General features: G+C 39.7%; 3 protein-coding genes across 3 annotated transcripts; 1 reads left to right on the top strand and 2 right to left on the bottom strand.

The window, feature by feature from the left end:
- On the top strand, positions 1 to 3390 carry zgc:92664 (uncharacterized protein LOC436695 homolog). The gene is made up of 5 exons (XM_042070984.1): positions 1 to 273; positions 671 to 765; positions 1295 to 1506; positions 1961 to 2062; positions 2262 to 3390. Exons 1-5 carry the CDS (start codon positions 253 to 255, stop codon positions 2324 to 2326), a joined length of 495 nt encoding a protein of 164 aa, XP_041926918.1. The 5' UTR covers positions 1 to 252; the 3' UTR covers positions 2327 to 3390.
- A 1431-nt stretch (positions 3391 to 4821) lies between these two features.
- si:dkey-6n21.13 (P2Y purinoceptor 3) lies at positions 4822 to 8567 on the bottom strand. The gene is made up of 2 exons (XM_042069867.1): positions 8346 to 8567; positions 4822 to 7578 (listed from the first exon to the last, which is right to left on the bottom strand). Exon 2 carries the CDS (start codon positions 7435 to 7437, stop codon positions 6181 to 6183), a length of 1257 nt encoding a protein of 418 aa, XP_041925801.1. The 5' UTR covers positions 7438 to 7578; positions 8346 to 8567; the 3' UTR covers positions 4822 to 6180.
- Positions 8568 to 8820: 253 nt separating this feature from the next.
- si:dkey-6n21.12 (schwannomin-interacting protein 1) lies at positions 8821 to 21986 on the bottom strand. The gene is made up of 7 exons (XM_042069813.1): positions 20920 to 21986; positions 15174 to 15413; positions 13678 to 13787; positions 13421 to 13487; positions 12756 to 12902; positions 11327 to 11435; positions 8821 to 10971 (listed from the first exon to the last, which is right to left on the bottom strand). Exons 2-7 carry the CDS (start codon positions 15375 to 15377, stop codon positions 10871 to 10873), a joined length of 738 nt encoding a protein of 245 aa, XP_041925747.1. The 5' UTR covers positions 15378 to 15413; positions 20920 to 21986; the 3' UTR covers positions 8821 to 10870.
- Between the last annotated feature and the right edge of the window lie 84 nt (positions 21987 to 22070).

The raw sequence follows: 22070 nt of genomic DNA, 5'->3' as shown, positions 1-22070 counted from the left end.
ACACAAGATAACGAGAAGGACCGCGCGCTGGTGATTGTCGCTCGCTACATACCTTCATGTTGCCCACACTTATTGAAGCTGTTTTAGTGATACATTGTTATTGGTTATTACAGTAAATACTAAACATTTGCGGGAACATCTGTAGGTAGTCGAATTTAGCACCTATTTAGGTGCTTTGCTTATGCAAAGACGAATTAGCTTGCTAGTAGCCTAGGCGTTAAAGCTGCAACAGCATCTTTTCTTCAGGAGACAATGACCTCCGCCTCCACGAAAGTAAGCTCAGTTCTGCTGGCAAAGATGTTTAAATACCCCCTAACGTTTTGATTATTAGTGAGACACAATGCAAAGCTCTTGTCAGTCATGCAGACGACTTCAATTTCAATACATGATGGAATACTAGAAAGTGTTTGTAGGCTATTTAGAGACGATATAGATACATGTTGTAGTTATAAAACGTAGTAATGAGTTCAAACTCAACGAAAGATACTTCAAATTATTTGGGTTAATAAGTAGATTGCACTTGCTAGGCCTATCTTAAACCATGAGTCTGTTGAATTTGTACTTTTACACTTGATGAGTCATTTTCATAATTTAATATAGGCCTACTTACTACACATAAAACATAGTTATAATAATATTAGCATGTTCATGCTTGTTTCTGCCTTTTCAGGTGGGAGAAATCTTCTCAGCAGCAGGTGCTGCCTTTACCAAACTGGGTGAATTGACAATGCAGTTACATCCAGTGGCTGAAGCCAGTCCAGCTGGGTGAGTTGCTCTAGGCAAGACATATACGGAAATATTCAAATGCCATACATACGTATTGTTCAGGGTACCAGAAGTGGTGGGCCTCACTTAGGAAATGTGTGAATCGTGCAGGTCTCCTCTGTAGAGGACATATTGGTGGAGGTAATGTTACCTGGATGAAAGTGAGTGCAAAAGTAGTCAGTGAGTGATGTAATGAGTAAACTTCACATCCCGACATTTCAAGAGATGTTCTAGCGACTGACGCTGTGCCTATAACTTTTGCCTCCTTGCAAGCGTGCCCACCTCACATGCTGTTGAAATTCAGACCTTCTGCAGGACTGAGCAGTAAAGGTTACACAACGCAGGTTACATGTGCATGTTAGATGGTTAGGCTGTTGTACCCCCTGGATTTAGTAGAGTTTTTGTTGTTGTTGTTGATTAATTTGAGTAATGAATAATGAACCTTTTTCCCTTATATGTCCTTGAGTTGTGACTGTAACGTGTGTTTTGTGTGCAATGAGTAGTAATTGATAATGTTTGCAAATTACAGGGCTCAGGTCAAGACACCAGTGAAGAGGAAACTGTATGAAAACAGTGGTGTCTCTCTGTCCTCTGACTCCCAGAAGAAAAGTGCAAAGAAGCCTCCACCTGCTCCAGCTCCACCTGCTGTCATAACTGTGCCAGCCTCTCAAGTCGTCCTGACAACGGGAGTTCGAGGATCCTCCCCGGCTCACCCCTCCATAAAAAAACAGAAGACTGCAGGTAAACATCCCTAGGTAGATGTATTTAAAGCAACATTGTTTAAAGAAACTTACTGAATGGGTACTGAAGAAAATGAATTTAGTTAAAGAGCAAAAAACAGAAGAGATTATTTTTCTGCACTTTGAAAAGTTGAACTTTTCAGTATTTTCAAATGTAAACTTTTCAGTACTGAGTTGTTAATCCACTACACTTTAGCAACAGTAATTAAAATAATTAATCATGGATTTGTTACATTGTTTAATAGGTAGTCTTTCTCATAGTGTAAAAAAATATTTGATGGTTGTCCTTACCAAAGTTGTTCAGCCTTATCCCCTCCAAAAAGGAATGAACACTAACTGGTTAAGACTGAATGTATAAGTGTTTGATGTACTTCCTGAAGTAGTATCTACTATTGCAGTATTATCTTCCCATTTAATGTTTTTATTATTATTTATGGTTCTTTATATTCCAACAGATGTCACTCTAAGCGCATTGAATGATTCGGATGTCAACAGTGACCTGGTAGACATAGAAGGTCTCGGGGAAGGTTCATCTAAGAAACTTAATTTTGATCAGGGTAAGGTTTTTTTCCGTGTGTGTGGAGAATAGGACCTGCTAGTTTGATTTTCGATGCATCCCCTAATTAATGGTGGGGTGAAATCCTGTTCGATCAGGCGCTGTAGATTTTATTCACTGGCTCCAGAGCATCAGAAGGAGATGATGTGTAATGAGTGCTTCTACTTATGACACTTTTGAACTGTTGTGTTATTTTGCAGAGAGCCTCAATCTTGACTCCAACCTGATCATGAATTCTAGTGATCTTCCCCTGCTGTCTCGTTGAGCCTTCTCACTATTGCAATCCCGAGGGTTATCCATGTGTTTCCATCAAGCAACAAACAGCCGATATCTACATACTGGGTCTCCGTCAGTTGTTGTTGCAGCAGACCTTTTGTGTTGTTTCATCGTGGGCACCTATCATGCTAAAACTGTTGGATGGTATGTTGCCAACATTTTGTGCAAGAAAAATCTTTTTATATTACAGTGTACATAAAAGGGTGTGTAATTTTAAACTGGAGTTTAAAGTTGTAGTCTACATGTAAGAACGGCCTTGGGAATTTCCTTGTATGGATGAAAGTGCAAGATTAGCTTTTGATCTTGAGCTCTTCTGAATTCATGGGTCATTTTAGATACCTAAAACCTGTCTGAAATTATTAGGTAAACTTGGAATGACCTATTGTTGCCATCACTGAAGGCTATAGATGATATAATATATTTTTTTATTCTTACAGTTGCTATAATCATTGTACCATTTACAGAAGATATTTGTAAAGCTGTGTTAAATTTTGTATGTAGCTTTAAGGACACTGGTATTTTGACATTGATTTGTCCTTAAAGGGGAGTGAAGAAAGCGCCCTGGAATACATGTTCATCCATTCCATTGTAGCCAAGTTATTATACTTGTCCACTCAAATATGTAAACAGAGATGTAAACATAATGTAGAACATTTTTATTGAAAATTTCAGGAAGTTGTATAATGATCCAAAACACCTGAAATGGTATTCATAAGTTAAAAATGCATAAAAAGCAATTACAACAATGATGCAACAATACAACTTACAATTCTTTTATTTTGTTTAAAATTGTTTCACAAAAAAGTGTAATGGGATAAGATGCACACTCATTTTGAGTAACAAATAAAGTTTTAATGTTATTCATATTTCTGGAAAGCTTACTTTCTGGATTAATTTACATTCTTAAGGCTTCAGTGATAAAAAAAAAAAAAAAAAGTGTTTCTCTGAAAGTGCTGTTCTTATGAACAGAAGAATACAACTGATTAGGGCTGCAATAATTACTCTATTAGTTGTCAATTATTAAATTAATCGCCAGCTATTTTGGCGTCATTTTTAAAAAATATGCTCTGCTTCACTTACTCCTCTATGAGGATAATCTAAGTAACCTTGACATGTGGACAAAACAAAGGATTTGAGGACATAATCTTAGTCTTTGGGAAACACTTATAGTTGTATCAAACATCTAATCGATTAATTAAAAAAAAATCAACAGATTAATCAACTATGAAAATAATTGTTAGTTGCGATCCTGTAACTGATATTCTGTCATCAACTCAGAGTAGTGTGTCCAATTCAGTATTGAAAACCGCATGTGTCATGAAACCTGGCACAGGTAATCACAATAAGAGGTAGACCTGATGAAGGGTAGACCTGATTAGGTAGTCATCATTACATTGAGTCAAAGGTCAGTGACCATGGTTGAGGCACTCACAGACTACTCAGCGAATAGTGATGTGAAGGTGCTCTGGAAGTAAGCATGGTGTTGGCATGCTTTGCAATAACTAATAACCTTCGATAACTAATCGCTTTTCTCACTTTTCATTTTCAATAGGAGGTCTACTTAAAAGCCTGTACAATCATAGAGCTACAAAATCCAATTGGCTATCATGCAGACAAATACTAGAGATATACACAGCTTTCGGAAAAAAAAAATATTGTGAGAATTTGCCCCCCCAAGTGGTAGTGGTGACCCACTGTGGCTCCTAGACTTCAACATGTTCCTTCTGTTTTCCTGAAGTCAGCACCATGATACCCATTGAGGAGTGCTACCAAATGCAGGCATATATGTTATATTGAATAGATCAGTGTATGATAATTTATTGTACAAAGTGCCAATGTTGTGTTTAATTTATAGACATAAGCTTCTTCATTCTTGTCCCTGAGGTAAAACAATGACAATTCTAACTCTATCTACTTATCTAGGCTAGTGTACAAAAGTGGTACTTTGTAAGCCTACATGAAATGCCCATTGAGCTTCTTCCATGATTTTCATGTTCCTTATAGCTAAGCTAACCTACATGCATTTTAGTCCTTTGAAAACCACTTGTTATCCTTAATCTCCATGCCTGTTATGTGTGGAAACCTCTAATAATTGCATAACATTCATACAATACCAAATAGGTGCAAAAACAACTTTATATACCCTCAATGTCACTATTTTTTTTTAAATCTGTGGGCCTATAGGAAATCAACGATTATGCCATACAACCTTTTAATGGTTCAGTCACACTGACGTGTTTGTATTCCATCCTATCCATGGCCTGGCTATGAATAATACTTTTCCAGATATTAAATCCCAAACAATGGCTTCCCATTTTATGTGTTTTTCAGGCTGTAATAATAATGATTATATCAAGGGGTTGAAAAAATACAAAGACATAGGATTTGATCAGAGATATTTTGCAGGTCTTGGTTTAAGGACCCTTTTGTGATCTATAAACAAAATGAGATGGTGCAGCAACAACATTCAGATTTGACACTCAATGAGCCAAACACAGTTGTTTATTTATTTTCAAAGAAAACATATGTCCATGTCATTTAATTACGATCAGTGAAGCTATTGGTTTTGTGCAAAACTGCCTCAACCATGTTCCACTGTCAAGGTATAATGCCCACCCTATGTCGGATAAGCAGTTTTGATTGGTTCCTGAGATTTTGGTTGGGGTGGAGATCAGTGTCTGTCAGAGCAAATGCAACGAGCTCTGAGATTTGACTGGTTCCCAGGCTAGCTTTAAACTATTATGTTATGTTTATGTATATGTTTATAGTTCTTAGCAAACACTTTTGTCCAAAGCGACTTACAATGACACTAGTGAACATTACATTAACATTAGTATAAACAGTTTAAAGTAGTCATATAGCCAACATAAAATATTAGTAATATACTAAATAGAATTTAACAGAATAATAACAATAATCATAAGCATATACAAACCCCGACTCAAGAGAATTAATTCGTTTGATGCAAGGTAAACAGTCTTTTTACTTTTTGAAGACCCCAAATCTATCGCTAGAACAAAGGGCTGTATTACCTAATAAAGTCTTTTTTATGTTTTATTTTTGTTTTGACGGGATCACTGTTAATGGGTGTGTAATAACGTTATTGTCTTTAATTACACTAGCCAATCCGTTTTGTCAAAAATTGATTAAGCATTTGGAAGTTTTAACTAAGTTACCTATTATAAGAAACGATTAGCAAGTAGGCTCCGACTTTAGAAAGGATTCATTGTTCTCGCACAGAGGACAGATGCTCAGTATCACCCAGGGGTGTGTTTCCCAAAACCATAGTTGCTAACAGGTTAGCAACTATGGTTTTGGGAAACGTGCCCCAGGTTATTAGCGATTGGTAAGCGATAGGTTGTGCCCACTTTGGGGCCTACCAAAATCTACCCCAGTTGACCCCAGGTTGAGAGGTAAGTCCAGAAGACAATCAATAAACTCGGGAATACTTAAATTGCCTACAATGTTTAATTTTCAACATGGTGTGCAAATCAAAAAAAAAAAAAACTTCTAGCTCGATTAAAACTTGGCGTTGATATCCAAAATCTATTCCCATGACGTGGACACAGTGTGTCAAGTGTCATTATATAGCTTATGACAGTAAAATTTAAACAATTACAATGCATCATACACTTTTGAAAACTACAAAGACTACTTGGGTACCAGACAAGAGTATATGTTCAAAATGTGAAGTTAATGTTTCTCTGAATTTTGTCTGGTCAGTGTCCACAGTGACATCCCAGCACCTTTTAAAACTTTGTCAGGCTTGACCTCTCACACCTGAATGCCTTCCTGTTTATTGGTCTCCTGGACCAATGCACTCGTATGTTTCCCCTAGTCATCTTACGGCTGACCTCTAAATATGTTTGGTTCATTTCCTTTGTTATTGATTGCTTCATCAGCACCGTCCTCTTCCTCGCCTGCTCTTCCCAGCATTCTCAAGGGCCAGAGCAGACCGTGTTGGACAGGTTCCGGCTTTGGGCAGCAAGGAGAACCCTTTTCCTTGGTGAGGAAGTAAAGCAAAGCGTTTAGCCAGGCGTTGAACGAGGCTAATGGTCTTGTTATTTTGTAACAGATTGAGACCATTCGCATGGTAGGACACTGCACACGGTTTGTCACTTTCAGAATCAAGAAAATGGTGCGGGTTACATGGAAAGGGAAGAAGCACAGGGCGAAAAGGAGGGTGATGGTGATTATGGTTTTGATTGATTTTCGGCGTCTGTTCACATACGGGGAATGTGCGCCCAGAATGGTTGACATTCCCTCTGCTCCAGACATCATGCCACCTCCACGGCCCCCTGCTCCACCACTCTTCTCTGAGCAGGGTTGGGATCGCAGGGTCCTAAAGATAGTCAAGACCACACGTGAGTAACACCAGGCGATAATGCTGAACGGCAAAAAAAAACCTAGCAGGTGCAGTGTTATTCCATAAGGTACATAGTCCTGGAACTCCTTGTCGATGGCATCGTCCCAGCAGTTCTGGAACCAGTCCGCTTCTCCGTTAGTGCTGTACCCATTGGCAGCCGGCCCGGAGCCAACTCCCTCCCCTCCTCTAGGCAGATACTGTGTCTGTGCAAAGCGGAAGATGGGGCAGGTGAGCGCAAACACCGCTGCCCACACCACAACGCAGGTACCTTTCACCGCCCGCTTGGTCTCCAGGGTGATCGTTTTCATGGGGTGGCAGATGCCCAGGTAGCGGTGCACAGAGATGCATGTGAGGAAGAAGATGCTACAGTAGAGGTTGAAGTAGAAGAGGAAGCGCACCAGGCGACACATGAAGTCCCCAAACACCCAGTTGTCTTGCATGATATAGCTGGCCACCAGGAAAGGCAAAGAGAGGCCGTACATAAAGTCAGTGGAGGCCAAGTTTACCATGTAGATGAGTGAGGCGTTCCAGCGCTTGGTGTGACGGAATGAGCGGTACAAGACTATAGAGTTAAGGGTTATGCTAAATATGAATGTGAACGAGTAGCAGATTGGGAGAAATATGTACTTGTACGACTCGTCGATGTTGCAAGGGTTAGGAAGTGATTGGTTAAGAGATGAGATGTTCACATCTCCCTCCCTGTTAGGTAGGTCCATACTCATGTCTGATGTCATTATCACCGTGTTCTCTCACATTTGCTGGAAGAAGATCTCTGTCTCATCTTTCTATCTCTTGAGCTTTGACTCCAAGATCCGCACGGTGCTCTTGACCTCCATCTGCCTGTCCTTGCAGATCCAAGATAGGTGAACCTGACGCTGCAAAATAAACAATGGCCGTTATTATCGACTAAATAACTTGCCTATTACATGATAAGCATGCAGTGTTTATTATTCATCTTGTTTATTGACTCTACCTTCACTTACCTGCCCATGTATCCCCCCATTCACTTTCTTTCACAATCTCTGGTTTTGTTTGCAATACCCTGCGAGTATATGCTGCTGATTCAGACCCTTTACACTCCATTAACTCTTCAATCAGTAACCACACTTCCCCTGGATATGCTCATCCCACTATGCATCCTCTTCACTGTTCCTCTATTGCCTTAACTCTCATATGTGAGCACACACACACACACACACACACTCTTTTTGCCCTATGCCCTGCTTCCAAACACAAAAAACTGTCGCATGACTAAACGTACCTCTCTGTCTTACGAAAGATGAATCAACTATCACCAACGTTCTGCTCTAGTAGAAGTTCAGCCCATATGAACACAAAACACACATCTATTTTTGCGTGGCAGGAGATTCTGAGGAACATATGACACAGCAAGCGCGTGGCCGAATATTCAACTTACACTGCATATGGCACAGGAAGAGGTTTTGTCCTCTTAAACAGTCTCACTCAACTTACAAAAATGGAAAACAGTTTTATCCATTTATTATTCATAGTGTGTGGCAATCAGATAATCATTTCAATTTACAATTTATCTAATGCTGCAATAAATTCTTTTCTGGCCACAATTAGGAGCACATAAATACCTGTATCACTTGACATGGCGACGGTGTATCTGTAATCCTACCTGTGTCCTTTGTTCCCCTGCTCTCTTGTCCCTGTCAGATGAAAGCCAGCAATGCTCCCCAGGCTGGCGGATAGGCGATTTCAGCTAAACAAATGGCGGAGGTTAAACCCAGAAGGTTTGGGCCACAGAAATGGTGTCCTCTTGGTTCTACCTAGTCCTTCGCTGAAGACCACCACTGTGCGCCCAGCGCCCGGTCACAGCCTACCCTACCTATTCTGGTACATCCCTCCCTCCCTCAGCGCACACTAGTGGCCCTCCCACCGTCTCCTGCCTTTCCTCTGTTTGTGCTGAGTCGTGCATTTGAAAACCATGAAAACTTGCCAAGGTAGCTTGGGCAAAATACATACAAACACATGAAAGTTCATTCGTTTTTCTGTATCAACTTCACTTTGAGTAATGGGTCATTTCTAAGTTTATAACAAATTGACATTTTAGTTGGTAGGCATTTGTGATAGGAATCAGATAAGCGATTAACGTTTGTTAAAACATCTTATTTATTCAGTGAATACAAAACAAGGCTGTACAAATTATTGACAATAACATATAAATTCAGTCATAACCTGTTTGACCATCTATATACCCACATAAGCTGTTGTGTTGCCCCAAAATAGTATTGGCCCACATCTCATCATGTAAGCCATAGCAAAGACACTTGTTGGCTGTGACAAGACACACAGAAGCTTGCAAGCTCCTCAAAGACATCTATATGAATAGAACTTAAGAATGTTACAAAAACTGCACCTAATATTACAAGTCAAATAAAACTGTTTGCATTCAAACAATATATTGTTGAAAGGGGGAACAAAAGGCATATAGACTGAGACAATTGTGTAAACAATTACACAATTATTGGCACCCCCTAAAAAATCTTTTTAACAAAATGTCAATGCTGTTCCATTTATGTCTTTCCTCTTTCAGTAATCAATGACCTCCTGTTTCACTGAGGTATAAAATAAAGTTGTGACAAAGTGACACAGAGGCCAAATGTCATTTTAGTCATTTTTCAACATGGGAAAGATAAGAGAATACACTCATTTCAAATATAAGGAAAGTGTGTTGACCTTTGCCAGACATATAAATATGTCAAGACATAAAAAAAAATATGTTCCAATCAACTCAAAGGAGGATGGCAAGAGAGGCACACAATTCCATAAGGACCAAAAATAGCACCTTGGGGACACCAAGCCTCCAAAAAACTTCAAAAGTGACCTCTGTGCTAATAGATTATTTAGAAGGCATGCCAGGAAAAAGTCTTTCCTGTTATTTAATCACAAATGTTAATGGCTAGAGTTACTGAATGCTACACAATGAACTTTGTCTAGAATAAGATTCTATTGTCAGGTGAAATGAAAATTGAGCTCTCAAGGTGGGTTTGCCGTATAGAAGAATGTCCATACTGAAAAGAACCCCAAGCCCCATGATACATATGGTGGACAGTCTATGATACTGTAGGGCTGTTTTTTATCCAAAAGGCCCTGGGAACCTCATTACTGTGCATGGTATCTTGAACTCCAATAAAAACCTGAACATTTTCAATACAATTCTGTCAGTCTCTTCCAAGACTAGAAAACAGAGCCACAGAGAAGGCACAAGAGAGGACGGAATCTGGATGATCTGGAGAGATTTTGTAGAGAGGAATGGTCTCAAACCCTTTGCTTTGTATTCTTCAGCTCTATGGGATGTCAAAGGAAACAAGGACAAAGGAGATAAATATGCTTCCCTTCAAGGTAGGATGTGTCCTCACTGTTTTCATTGTGAGATCAAGATAAATTACCATGTCCTTTGTTGCATTTCTGCTGCAGCCAGCATAATTTTACAAAACCAAAAAATTATTGACTGTGGTAACCACACTCCACTGGTCATAAAAGACCCACCAGATTATGACACATCTATACATCAGAAACAGAGTCATTAAAAACTATTTGTTTTTAAAATTGGCAGATAATACAAAAAGGTAAAACCATATTGACAATATTACGACGATAACAACACATGAAATATACAATAACAATAATATAAAAAAGACAATGTTATTCCCTTATGTTGTACACCTATGCTCAAGTAGTAGAAAAGAATAATATTGTTAATCCATTCACTTTATAGGATTTCAGTCTTGGTTTGATTTTTTTTTTTTTAAACGCAGGATCACAGGGAGGACCCAAATGTGACGAGCATGTTTGAAGTCTTTGAAGTCAGATTTCCTCCGTGTCTTTTATCATTCTTGGACAATTCTGCAACTCAAATGCAATACATTCCAAGGGAATCGAAGGTGGCCAGTATAACCAGGCAATGAGGTAATTTTCCAAGCATGTTGTTTCTTGTAAATCTTCCAGAAAAATTATATAGATTTGGATTAATATGGGGGCATGTGCCCAGCAACATCATGCAGCTGACATTCTGAAACAGTTCCCTTATAAAGATATGTTTGAAAATACTGTGCAATCACAAGTCTTTAAAACTGATTAAGTTTTTCACAGTAATTTTTTTGTTTTGTTTGCCCTAGCAGCAGTCGGGCACTGACAGCATCAGAGTGCTGTCATGTCTTGCACTTCCAGAAGCATGGCGTCCTGTTCCGTCCTCAGCTGGTCCCGTGTAAGAAGGCGACCAACAAGCTCTGAGCTGAGGTCTATGAACACACCCACACAAATACAACCTTCATTAGAATAATTACCACCGAGACAAATGCAACATTCATTAGACAGTAAACATGTCAATATCTGGAGATGTTTCAGTGGACCAGAGTGTCTCATAATGTGGAAAATGTATTCAAGTGTTGGACGTATGAAGGCCTCTAACAAATATGTCAAATATGTCACAGAGAGTGATAATATATTGTACATTGCTTCTTTTTAAATTATTTTTTAAATCATATGACTGTTGCTAACAATTTGTACAGCATGGTATTGTAATCCAATTAAGTACTTCAGGCTAGTCAGCATTTTGAAGAGACATATAGTTATATTAACAAAATAGTTTCTCACCTTGAATGTCTTTGCTGAGAGAGGTCCGTAATGCCATGAGCTCCCTTAGGCTGAGCTTTTGTAGCTCACTACGGTCAAGCGGCTTCTTCAGAATCTTATGTGAAGAACTCTAGCAAAGCAACATAGCAGAACATATACACATAAAAGTTATATTGTAGACACAAATACCATAGGAATGAAATGTAAATGAAATGTCAAAACATCACAAATCCTACAACAATAATAATGGAGAAGACAAAGTACATGAAGAGCTCTTTTCCAAAACGCTATATAACACACCTCCTGTTTCTGTTCAAGAACACACACACAATACACACAATACACACCTTCCGTTTCTGTTCAAAAACACACACACACACTACACACCTTCCGTTTCTGTTCAAGAACACACACACACACACTACACACCTTTCGTTTCTGTTCAAGAACACACACACACTACACACCTTCCGTTTCTGTTCAAGAACACACACACAATACACACCTTCCATTTCTGTTCAAGAACTCACATACTACACATCTCCCGTTTCTGTTCCAAGAACACAAACACACACACACCTTCCGTTTCTGTTCAAGAACACACTACTACACACATCCCGTTTCTGTTCGAGCACACACACACACACCTCCCGTTTCTGTTCGAGCACACACACACTACACACACACACACACAAACACACTACACATCTCCCATTTCTATTCGAGCACACACACACACACACACCTCCCGTTTCTATTCGAGCACACACACACACACACACACACACACATATATACTACACACCTCCCGTTTCTATTCGAGCACACACACACACACACACACACACACATATATACTACACACCTCCCGTTTCTATTCGAGCACACACACACACACACACACACACACACACTACACACCTCTTGTTTCTGTTCGAGCACAAACACACACTCACACAACACACACGCACACAACACAACACACACACACACACACATACTACACACCTCCCGTTTCTATTCGAGCACACACACACACACACCTCCCGTTTCTGTTCGAGCACACACACACACACACACACCTCTTGTTTCTGTTCGAGCACACACACACACACACACTCACACACACACACACTCACACACACTCACACTACACACCTCTTGTTTCTGTTCGAGCACACACACACACCTCCCATTTCTATTCGAGCACACACACACACACACACACACCTCCCATTTCTATTCGAGCACACACACACACACACACACACCTCCCGTTTCTGTTCGAGCACACACACTCACACACACACACACACACACCTCTTGTTTCTGTTCAAGCACACACACACACACACACACACACACACACACACACACTACACACCTCTTGTTTCTGTTCAAGCACACACACACACACACACACACACACACACACACTCACACTACACACCTCCCGTTTCTGTTCGGTCCACAGTTTATCTCTGAGGGCATTCAGAGCAGCTCGGACTTCCATCTTGAAACCGGTTGGTTTGCTCTTATTTATAGAGGCATTTGATGAAGCTGGCTGTGCAGTCCTCTTTCCTGCTCGCTTGGTCGTCTTCATGAACACACCATATAAGAGAACAGAGCATATGTAAAACAGCATGAAGCTTCAGACATTTTCTTGCTCCATGTCATAAAAAGTATTACAATTACACTGGCAGCAAAATGTACCGTCATGCAGCTAGTAAAGGGTAACATGTCTATCCTTCCCCCAGCTCCATAATAATTGACTAAAATAAAATGCTTCATCACAATCATCAACATCATCAACGGAGCCTGGCTAGCATGCTAGTAGCCTGAAAAGTTACAGCTTCAATACCACCCTTGTGCCCCTTGAGCAAGGCACTTAACCCCGAGTTGCTCCGGGGACAATGGCTCTTGTTGACATACGTAAGTCGCTTTGGATAAAAGCGTCTGCTAAATGAATAAATGTAAATCATTATCATCATCATCTGTTTACCAACCATCCTTTGTTTAAAAACGCTGAGTCAGTTCCATATGGGCAACATCACAAATGCCTTGCAACAGATATTATTGGCAAATTATAGGACAAATAAAAGCAGATTCTCTTACTTGTTCCTCTTCTTCCTCCTCACTTTCACTATCATTGATGAAGCACAGCTGCAGATTCATATGGCCCCTGTGGAGATGTCCAATGAGATTTCCATTTACATGTTGTTGTACACATCTAGCCATCTCTTTCAGCATCCACAGAAAGGATGCCATTAAAAGCAGAAAATAAAATCGTATATACAGTATATTACCATTATGAATCAGACACATTAGGAGTTGACTGTAAAGGTGCCCCTGGAGTGACACCTGTGTACTACCGTGATGTTAGAGCCGTCACGCGGCTATTGAGGTCCTCTCCGTCTTCCCAGGTGTCCCGGTGGATTCCGAGATCTTGTCCCTTTGTCCAGTCTGGAAGTTTTGCAATACCCTGGTAAAGGTCACAAGACATAAATGTTGACAAACTGCCAAAAGCACGACTGATGACTGATGAAGTAAGTGCCGGAAGTACATTTGTACAGTACAGACGTTTTACATACTATAGTTGGAGTTACAGTAGAGGGTCGTATACTACCATTCACGGGCAAGTCAATTTTTGCGTGCTTCCAGTTATGCACTTTTGATTGACACACATCCTCCCCCTAAACTCTCTAATCACACCCAAAGTGCGTACATTCAGAAATACTGCAATCTTATGAAATAGGCGTGTCACCACTTTACCGCCTACAGCATGGATGACGGACATAAAATTAACAAGACCTCATTGAGGACAAACGACAGCAGCTTCACATAACATTGGCTGCATTAATTAATGTCTTCACTTCTACCAGTCACCCTCTGAAATGGTTCGTCCAGGCATCTGGATAACTCAATGTTAAGTAGAAATTGCTGGACTGTGTGTCTGTAAGCTCCAAATCAAGGAGGATACTTGTAGCAACCTTCTTTGAACTTGGCAAGCTCTTTCCAATTTTTAATTGATATCTCTCAGTATACCAGGCTTGTTCGCAAGCTCAAGAGATTAAGGACACCAGGCAACGTTTTCGTGTTATTTAATCATCTTCGTAAGTCGGTATATGGTTAAATGACTCATTACAGGGCGAATGAAGACTCTCTCGCCCGCCCCTACTGCCTGTAGGAAGAATATCCCGCTTGCAAGTTCGGTGTATCCGACCCGCCGACCTTCAGTCTCACAAAGTCTCAGACATCGCGAGAAGCAGGATCAGTTTACATCCTGCATCCCCAGCACAGAGGCAGGCTAACGAAACGCTAGCGATTGTTGCAAACGTGTGTATAATGGCAGAGCTGGCGAAGAAGCAACGAAAACCCTTGACAGAAGATGCAAAGAAAAGGAAGAGCTTCAGACCGAGCGAGGGCTCGCACACGTATCGACACGTACAGACACTAGGGGGAGCTTCATAGAGAAAAAGCATCAGGCTTGCCTGGTGTCCCTTTAAAATGTTTCTTTTTTCTCACGTTAAACAATGTGGTCTAATATAACATTGACAAATATGTTACTTTATGTTATATTGTATTGAAAGAAAACATAATAATATTGCAGTAAAAATTGCATACTCAAATATTGTGATTTTGTAACATGGATACTGATGTTAATGTGTAGGTTGAAAAATATGTAGTTTTTTTATGTGCACTTTCTTTTACTTGGGTGCATGGCACAATTTGACCCACAGTCAAGAAGCAGAGTCAGTTGTGTACAGCAATATTTGTGAAACAAAAAAGAAACAAAAAATATTATTACATTATATTATTTCTAATGCTAAAACATACACATTTAAATATCTGTCCAAACAATTCCAACCTCCTTTTCTCTCCTTTCTTCCTCCTGTTTCTCAAGCTCTGCAATCCGTAGGCTCAAGGCCTCCCAATGCATGATGGGCAAACCAAGATCATCCTCCGTGTAGTCCTTCTCCCACACTGGTGCTGCACCCTCTGTGTCTTCCTCTGTCTCATCACTTTCTTTTTCTTCTCCTCTCTCTCTCTCTTGCTCCTTCGTTCCCTCCATTGATCTTCCAAAGGTGTCGGAAGGTTTAGAACGTTTCTGTGAAAGAGATGAATACATTGTATATAAGTAAACTTTCCTCAGATTCAATCAGTCTGTCAGGGAAAATAAATTATGAACTACCTTCAATCAGATGTTATGAAAAAAAAAAAAAAAACTCTATCCAGGGTCCAGTTTCAGCACGACCAAGTAAAATTAATAAATCAGAAGCTTTTCAAAGAGATTGGCATCCCTTGTTTCCTCCATAATTTACAATGTCTCAAACACTCAGCTATATTAAATCCCCGAAACACAAGGGCAAAGAATACAAGGACAAAGACAAGTACACAGAGATACTACTGAGCCACTCGTCAGATAAAAAGATTTTGTAGCTGTGAGAATTTAATCATTGGATGGTAACACCAAGAGAATGCCAGGATGGTAGCAGTTTGCCCTGAGAGGAGAAGTGCAAATAATGTCTGTGTCCTACTGTGTGTTCTACTGCTGCCTTGTCTGCTGAACAGATGCCAAGGCTTGAACACATGTCAAACTCACACAACACACAAAAGAGATGAACAGGGTGTGGTGATCCTCGTATTAACTCAGGACTGATGCTGTTCAGACTTGTGCATCTCATCATCTCACCCACTCCTTTTGACTCCATTGCTGCTGGCATGATGAGGGGGGTTCTACTGGGTGCTTGCAGTGGTTCCCACAGAATTGAATTCTATTTGTGGTGGTAGGTTTGCAGAATTAACTTGAATTCAACAGTTTTTAACAAATTAGCGCAGCGTGGTTATGATGCTAACCAGATTTAAGCACAATTTAGCACAACCTGGAAAATCATTGTGTGGTGGTCAATGTTGATATTGTGGTGGGCCGCCACAAATAAGTCAATGTATGGGAAACACTAATGAAAAATATGAAAATGCCAGAGTGATGATATACTTATGAATGCCACAGTGTCATAATTATCTATGGTATGGTTAGTTAATAAAATGTTAACCACCCAATTTTAATGTGCTGGAAAATTACAATTGTATTCTGCACAACACCTAATCATGGAGGATAAATCGAAGTAGGCCACCTTCTTTACACAAAGTTCTGAGAAAGGATGTTTGACTGGGTTTCATAGAAACCATATTGTACATGATTGGAATTATTTCTGCCTCCTTTTTAAACTCCTGTACATAGCAGTTACTCAGAGTTATTTGCACTGTATATTGCACAGGTACAGTTGTGCTCAAAAAAATAGCAGTGCCTTTAGAAAAATGAGTAAATGTCAAAATTCTTCAAACAAATTGTACTTTCATGAACACAGATGCATTGGGGACACAGTACATTCTATTCCAAAGCAAAACAATTGGGCAAAGTCATCAAAACTTAAATAATAATAACGATATTTCATAGAAAGTCAGAAATGCCATGTTCAAAGAAATAGCAGCGTTGCCATCTTTCCTTGGAAACTCAAAAATGTACTGTACAAACTAAGAAATTCTTGATAAGTGAACTTGGCTGAGTATCCTAAACTAATATTTTGTTGCAAAACCACGGTTTCTGATAACTGCTTCACATCTGTGGTGCATGGAGTCAACCAACTTCTGGCATCGTTCAACAGGTATTGCAGCCCAGGTTAATTGTACTGTATTCCACAATTCCTCTTTGTTTCTTGGTTTTGCCTCATGCACTGCACTTTTTATGTCAGCCCACAAGTTTTCTATGGGATTATGGTCCGGGGATTGTGCTGGCCACTCCATCAGTTGAATCCTGTTCATATGGAACCATGCTTTTGCTCGCTTGCTGGTGTGTTTCGGGTCATTATCTTGTTGAAAGGTCCACCTCAAAGGCATTTCCTCTTCAGCATGACCTCTTCCAGTATGTCAGACACCCTGCAAACACCGAATTCAAGCCACAGTACTCAGTGAAGACAATTAAGCATGGTGGTGCAAGCATCATGATATGGGGATGTTTCTCCTACTACGGTGTTGGTCCTATTTACCGCATACCAGGGATCATGGATCAGAAATTTCCTCTTCAGCATATGGCAGCATGACCTCTTCCAGTATCCTGATGTACTCGAACTGATCCATGATCAAAAGCATGGTTCCATATGAACAGGATTCAACTGATGGAGTGGCCAGCACAATCCCCGGACCTTAATCCCATAGAAAACTTGTGGGCTGACATAAAAAGTGCAGTGCATGAGGCAAAACCAAGAAACAAAGAGGAATTGTGGAATACAGTACAATTAACCTGGGCTGCAATACCTGTTGAACGATGCCAGAAGTTGGTTGACTCCATGCACCACAGATGTGAAGCAGTTATCAGAAACCGTGGTTTTGCAACAAAATATTAGTTTAGGATACTCAGCCAAGTTCACTTATCAAGAATTTCTTAGTTTGTACAGTACATTTTTGAGTTTCCAAGGAAAGATGGCAACGCTGCTATTTCTTTGAACATGGCATTTCTGACTTTCTATGAAATATCGTTATTATTATTTAAGTTTTGATGACTTTGCCCAATTGTTTTGCTTTGGAATAGAATGTACTGTGTCCCCAATGCATCTGTGTTCATGAAAGTACAATTTGTTTGAAGAATTTTGACATTTACTCATTTTTCTAAAGGCACTGCTATTTTTTTGAGCACAACTGTATGTACCTGTGCTGTAATCTGGTATATATGCTGTACTGTAATCTGAAACAGAATAACTTCAAAGACAACTAAAATCTGAACTAAAAAAACTTGTAAACATCCCTAACATTTGAAGATGTTCATGTACTGTAGAACAAAGCACTCCAACAATTCTAACTTAGAACCTCTTCCAAACTGCTAAGGCCCACAGTGGTTTAGGAGAAACACTGATGAGAAACTGATGTTGAGTCCCCAAATACTACAGTTGTGTTTTTGTGAACATAAAGAGCTCCCCCTCTACACATTATTCCTGGCAAATACAGTTAAGAACAAAATGATTCATACCCCTGACAAATATTGATTCAATGTTGATTTTCTCTTTATCGATACAGTATGTTTGTTCTGACTGAAAATGACACTACCACATGTCAAAAGGTTGTAAGACAATGTGGTAGAAACATGGAATCAAAAAAAGAAGCATTTTCATCTTTTTTAACATTTTTATGAAAAATGGCGTATACAAAATTATTCATACCCTTTTTAAATAAAACATCTTTATTTGCATTCACAGCTCTCAAAATGGTTCTTATAATACCTACCAAGCCTCTCCATGTCTCCACAATGATTCTAGACTGCACCTTTTTAACAGCAATCTGGGTTTTGAGTCAAGAGCGATTATTTGCCATCCCGGCCTTGTGCTCACTTTTTGATGGATTGACCATTTCTTGCCTTGTTTAGCTGTATGTTTTGGATCATTGTGTTGTTTGATGGTCCAATGCTGCCTATTGGGGCAGGTCTCTCGGCAGACAGCCTGATATTCTCCTCCAAAATTCTCAATTTGCCCCTTGTTTTAGTGTTACCGTTTACTTTGAGAAGTTCACCAGGTCCCATTGTCTGAAAAACACCCAAAACTAATACATTTCTATAGCTATTCTCCACATTGTACTGTAGATGGTGTTTTGGTGGTTGAAATGTTCACTCCATCTCAAAATGGATCACTTGGTCATCTTGGATGCTGATAATGGATCACTCTTCTCCAAACATGCAAAAGTCAGCTAAACCTTTATAAGGGCACACCTGGTCAAAGAATTTAGCTTTCGCTGAATTTTTTTTCACCCAGGGACATGGCCTGAGATTGGCATTAAAAAAAGAAGCATTAAATTCCAATGACACCATGTCCATTTCAATTGTGGGGGTTAGAAAAGTATTCTTTATCAAGTACCACATTATCTTACAACCTATTGGCATGTTGCAGTGTCATTTTCAGTCAGAACAAACATATTGTTCAAGAGACTCAACATTAAATCAATATTTGCCAGGGGTATGAATAATTTTGTTCTGTATGTATTTGATTATTTAAAGCCGAGAGAGATGGCAGTATGTATTCAAGGTGTACAGCCGGAGACGTTGCTGACCACCTCTGTGTAGATTCCACTACTGCAGCGTCACCTTCATTAGAACTCCCATTGACACATCAGAATGTATTTGCATTTACACTACAAAAGATATGTGGTCAAATGAGTCTTAGACATTAGAATTAGAAAACCTCGGCAAGTGGTTTGAGTGATTGGATTACAATGCATCTTGGTGACTGTTTACTTTACACTTACATTTTAGAGTTGACCACTTGTGATCAGGTCACCAAAGACACATTTTAAAAACAAATGTAAATAGGGTCTTTGTCTTCACATAGTCCCACCATTGTTAAGTTTACTGATGATGGACTACAGTGGCTGTGGGGCTCATCTCCAACAAGGATAAGATGGAGGAGTTGAAGAAGCTGGTCACCTGGTGTCAGGCAAACTGTCTAACCAAATGTCAGCAAAAAACAAGGAGTTGTTTGTGAACTTCAGAATGAGACAGCAACACCCCGCTGGAGATTGACAGAACCCAGAGTGATTCGTTTCAAATATCTGGGGGTACATATGTCTGAGGACCTGACCTGGGCTAATCACATACAAGCATCAGTCAGGCCACTGCAGCGAACCTCGTGCACAATTTTGGCCAAAGTGAAACCAAATTCCAGTATCTGCATTAGGAGTCAAATTTCAATGATTATGTACAAGAACTGCTATATGGTCACCCTCTGCTTTAAATACAGATTTGAAATACATCATATCAGTCAGGGTTCAACATCAGCAGAGGCCCACTGGCCCAGGGCAAGCAAAAGAGCGTGTTGGGCAAGTTGATGGGCCAGTCATCATCATCACAAGTCAGCTCAGCTCACCTGTGATGCTAACTGGTTGAAGCTAAGCATGTGAGGCTACTAAAATAAAGAGGGAACACTTTACAGGGTAATAAATTAACAGCTTTGTGCAAAAGTGACTTTTCTGGCCCAGTCCATTGCACTCATCCCAGGAACTGTAGTTTACTGGAATTAGGTAAGCACTTCATTAGCCTATGGCCGGAACTATATGAGACTTAGGATGAGGTTCATCTTCTTCCAGGAATCAAGACTCCTCATTATGGATATGCCTGCCATACTAATACACATTCAGCACTAGGCCCTGCACTCAGTGGTAGTATTTTCTCATTTTTTAAGCCTGGCCAAGTACAAAAAAAGAGAAGTAGACTGAGATGTCATCTAAGGTGTTCGTGGGGTAATCTTGGATCAGATTATCTATGCCAGTGGATAGTGGACATGAATTTAAGGCATGCCTACTGGCTGGACACCTTGCGTTTTTCAAAAGTTGAGGCCTTTCAGTTTTCAGTTGACCACAGCCACATAGGGATATTTACATTTACATACCGCAATTATAAAAACGAGAGGACATGTTCTCCGTTTCCCATAGTCATCGTGTAAAAGGACATTAAAGAGATACAACAGTTCTAGGCCTGTTGGTCAAGTAACTTTGTAGCTTTGCAAGGGAGCCCGTTTCATAGACAAACACAGTAGGCTAGCTGGCTGTCTTCTTCTGAAACTGAAAATTCTTACCGTTAGTCGCCAGTGATCCCTTATGATTCGGATTTTCCACCTTGCTTCACGGGAAGGTCTATATGTAAGATATTTGTCTTTCTCATTATTTCCGTTAGGTTACATCGGTTTTCAAAGTTTTTTTTTATTTTTTTATTTCTTGGGATTGTTTCCTGGTCTCCGCTAGCCTACACAATGCCAACTCCGTTCCCTATTCTCAAACCTCGGCGTTTCAGTCTTCAAGTTTTCAACTAACCAAGTTCTTCAGCTGAGTAGACCTAGTCTACGTGGCACGATTCTTTAACTTTTTTTTTTAAAGAAAATACTTGGTCAAGATTAAACTAGAACAACACAACGAGTAGCCTATAATTTAGGCTATTGCAAATGTAACACTTCCTAACAAAGACAGTGTGAAGACTTAAGGAATTTGACGGCGTTTCGTTAGGGGTGGAGATTAGATAGAATAGGCTAAGGTGTCCGATTTCACTCCTTTGACAGACAGCAAATAAGCCTGGTTACTCAATGGCTAAAAACTGATCAAAAAGTATGGTGTGGTCCAGACCAGATTTTGACATCACCCAAGGTGGCAAAACTTCAGTTGCAGCCTAGTCTAGCTACCATTAGCATAGGCCTATCTGTTACAACAACAGAAGTACAATTTTCTAACAATTTTCTAGAGCTTTCAAATTGTCACTGTTCTCCCTCCATCTTTATCACTCGCCCACTCTTCACTATCACTCAATCTTTAATCTTCAATCTTACAGTTTTCCTCAATCTAAAATCCCTCTTTTTGTTTTTAAAACAGTGAGTGCATTTCTCAGAACAAAAGTAAACACATTGCCTGCAAAAGCATATATAACACACTAGCCTAATTAGATTATACTGTATATCAAAACTAAATAATATCTTCTCAGAATAAATGTGTTTCCCTGTTTTAACCTTATTTCTTGTATTGGATTTTTCCAAAACTAAGATACAACTGAAAAGATGATTTTTTAAAAACTCTTTTTACTATATTTTCCACAGGTGCCAATAAATATGGAGGGCGCTGCATCTCAATAGCCTAGTCGAGGATACAATGTTATAGAAGTCATGACGATTCCATCTTTCGTTTGAAAGCTCTAGAAAATTGCTAGAAAATTGTACTGTCTCTCAGGTATACGTGAGTCCAC

The sequence above is a fragment of the Alosa sapidissima genome, chromosome 18 (assembly GCF_018492685.1).
Source record: "Alosa sapidissima isolate fAloSap1 chromosome 18, fAloSap1.pri, whole genome shotgun sequence".
NCBI lineage: Eukaryota > Metazoa > Chordata > Actinopteri > Clupeiformes > Clupeidae > Alosa > Alosa sapidissima.
The sequence above is the reverse complement of the archived record's forward strand: the minus strand, read 5'-3'. Positions and strand labels throughout refer to the sequence as shown.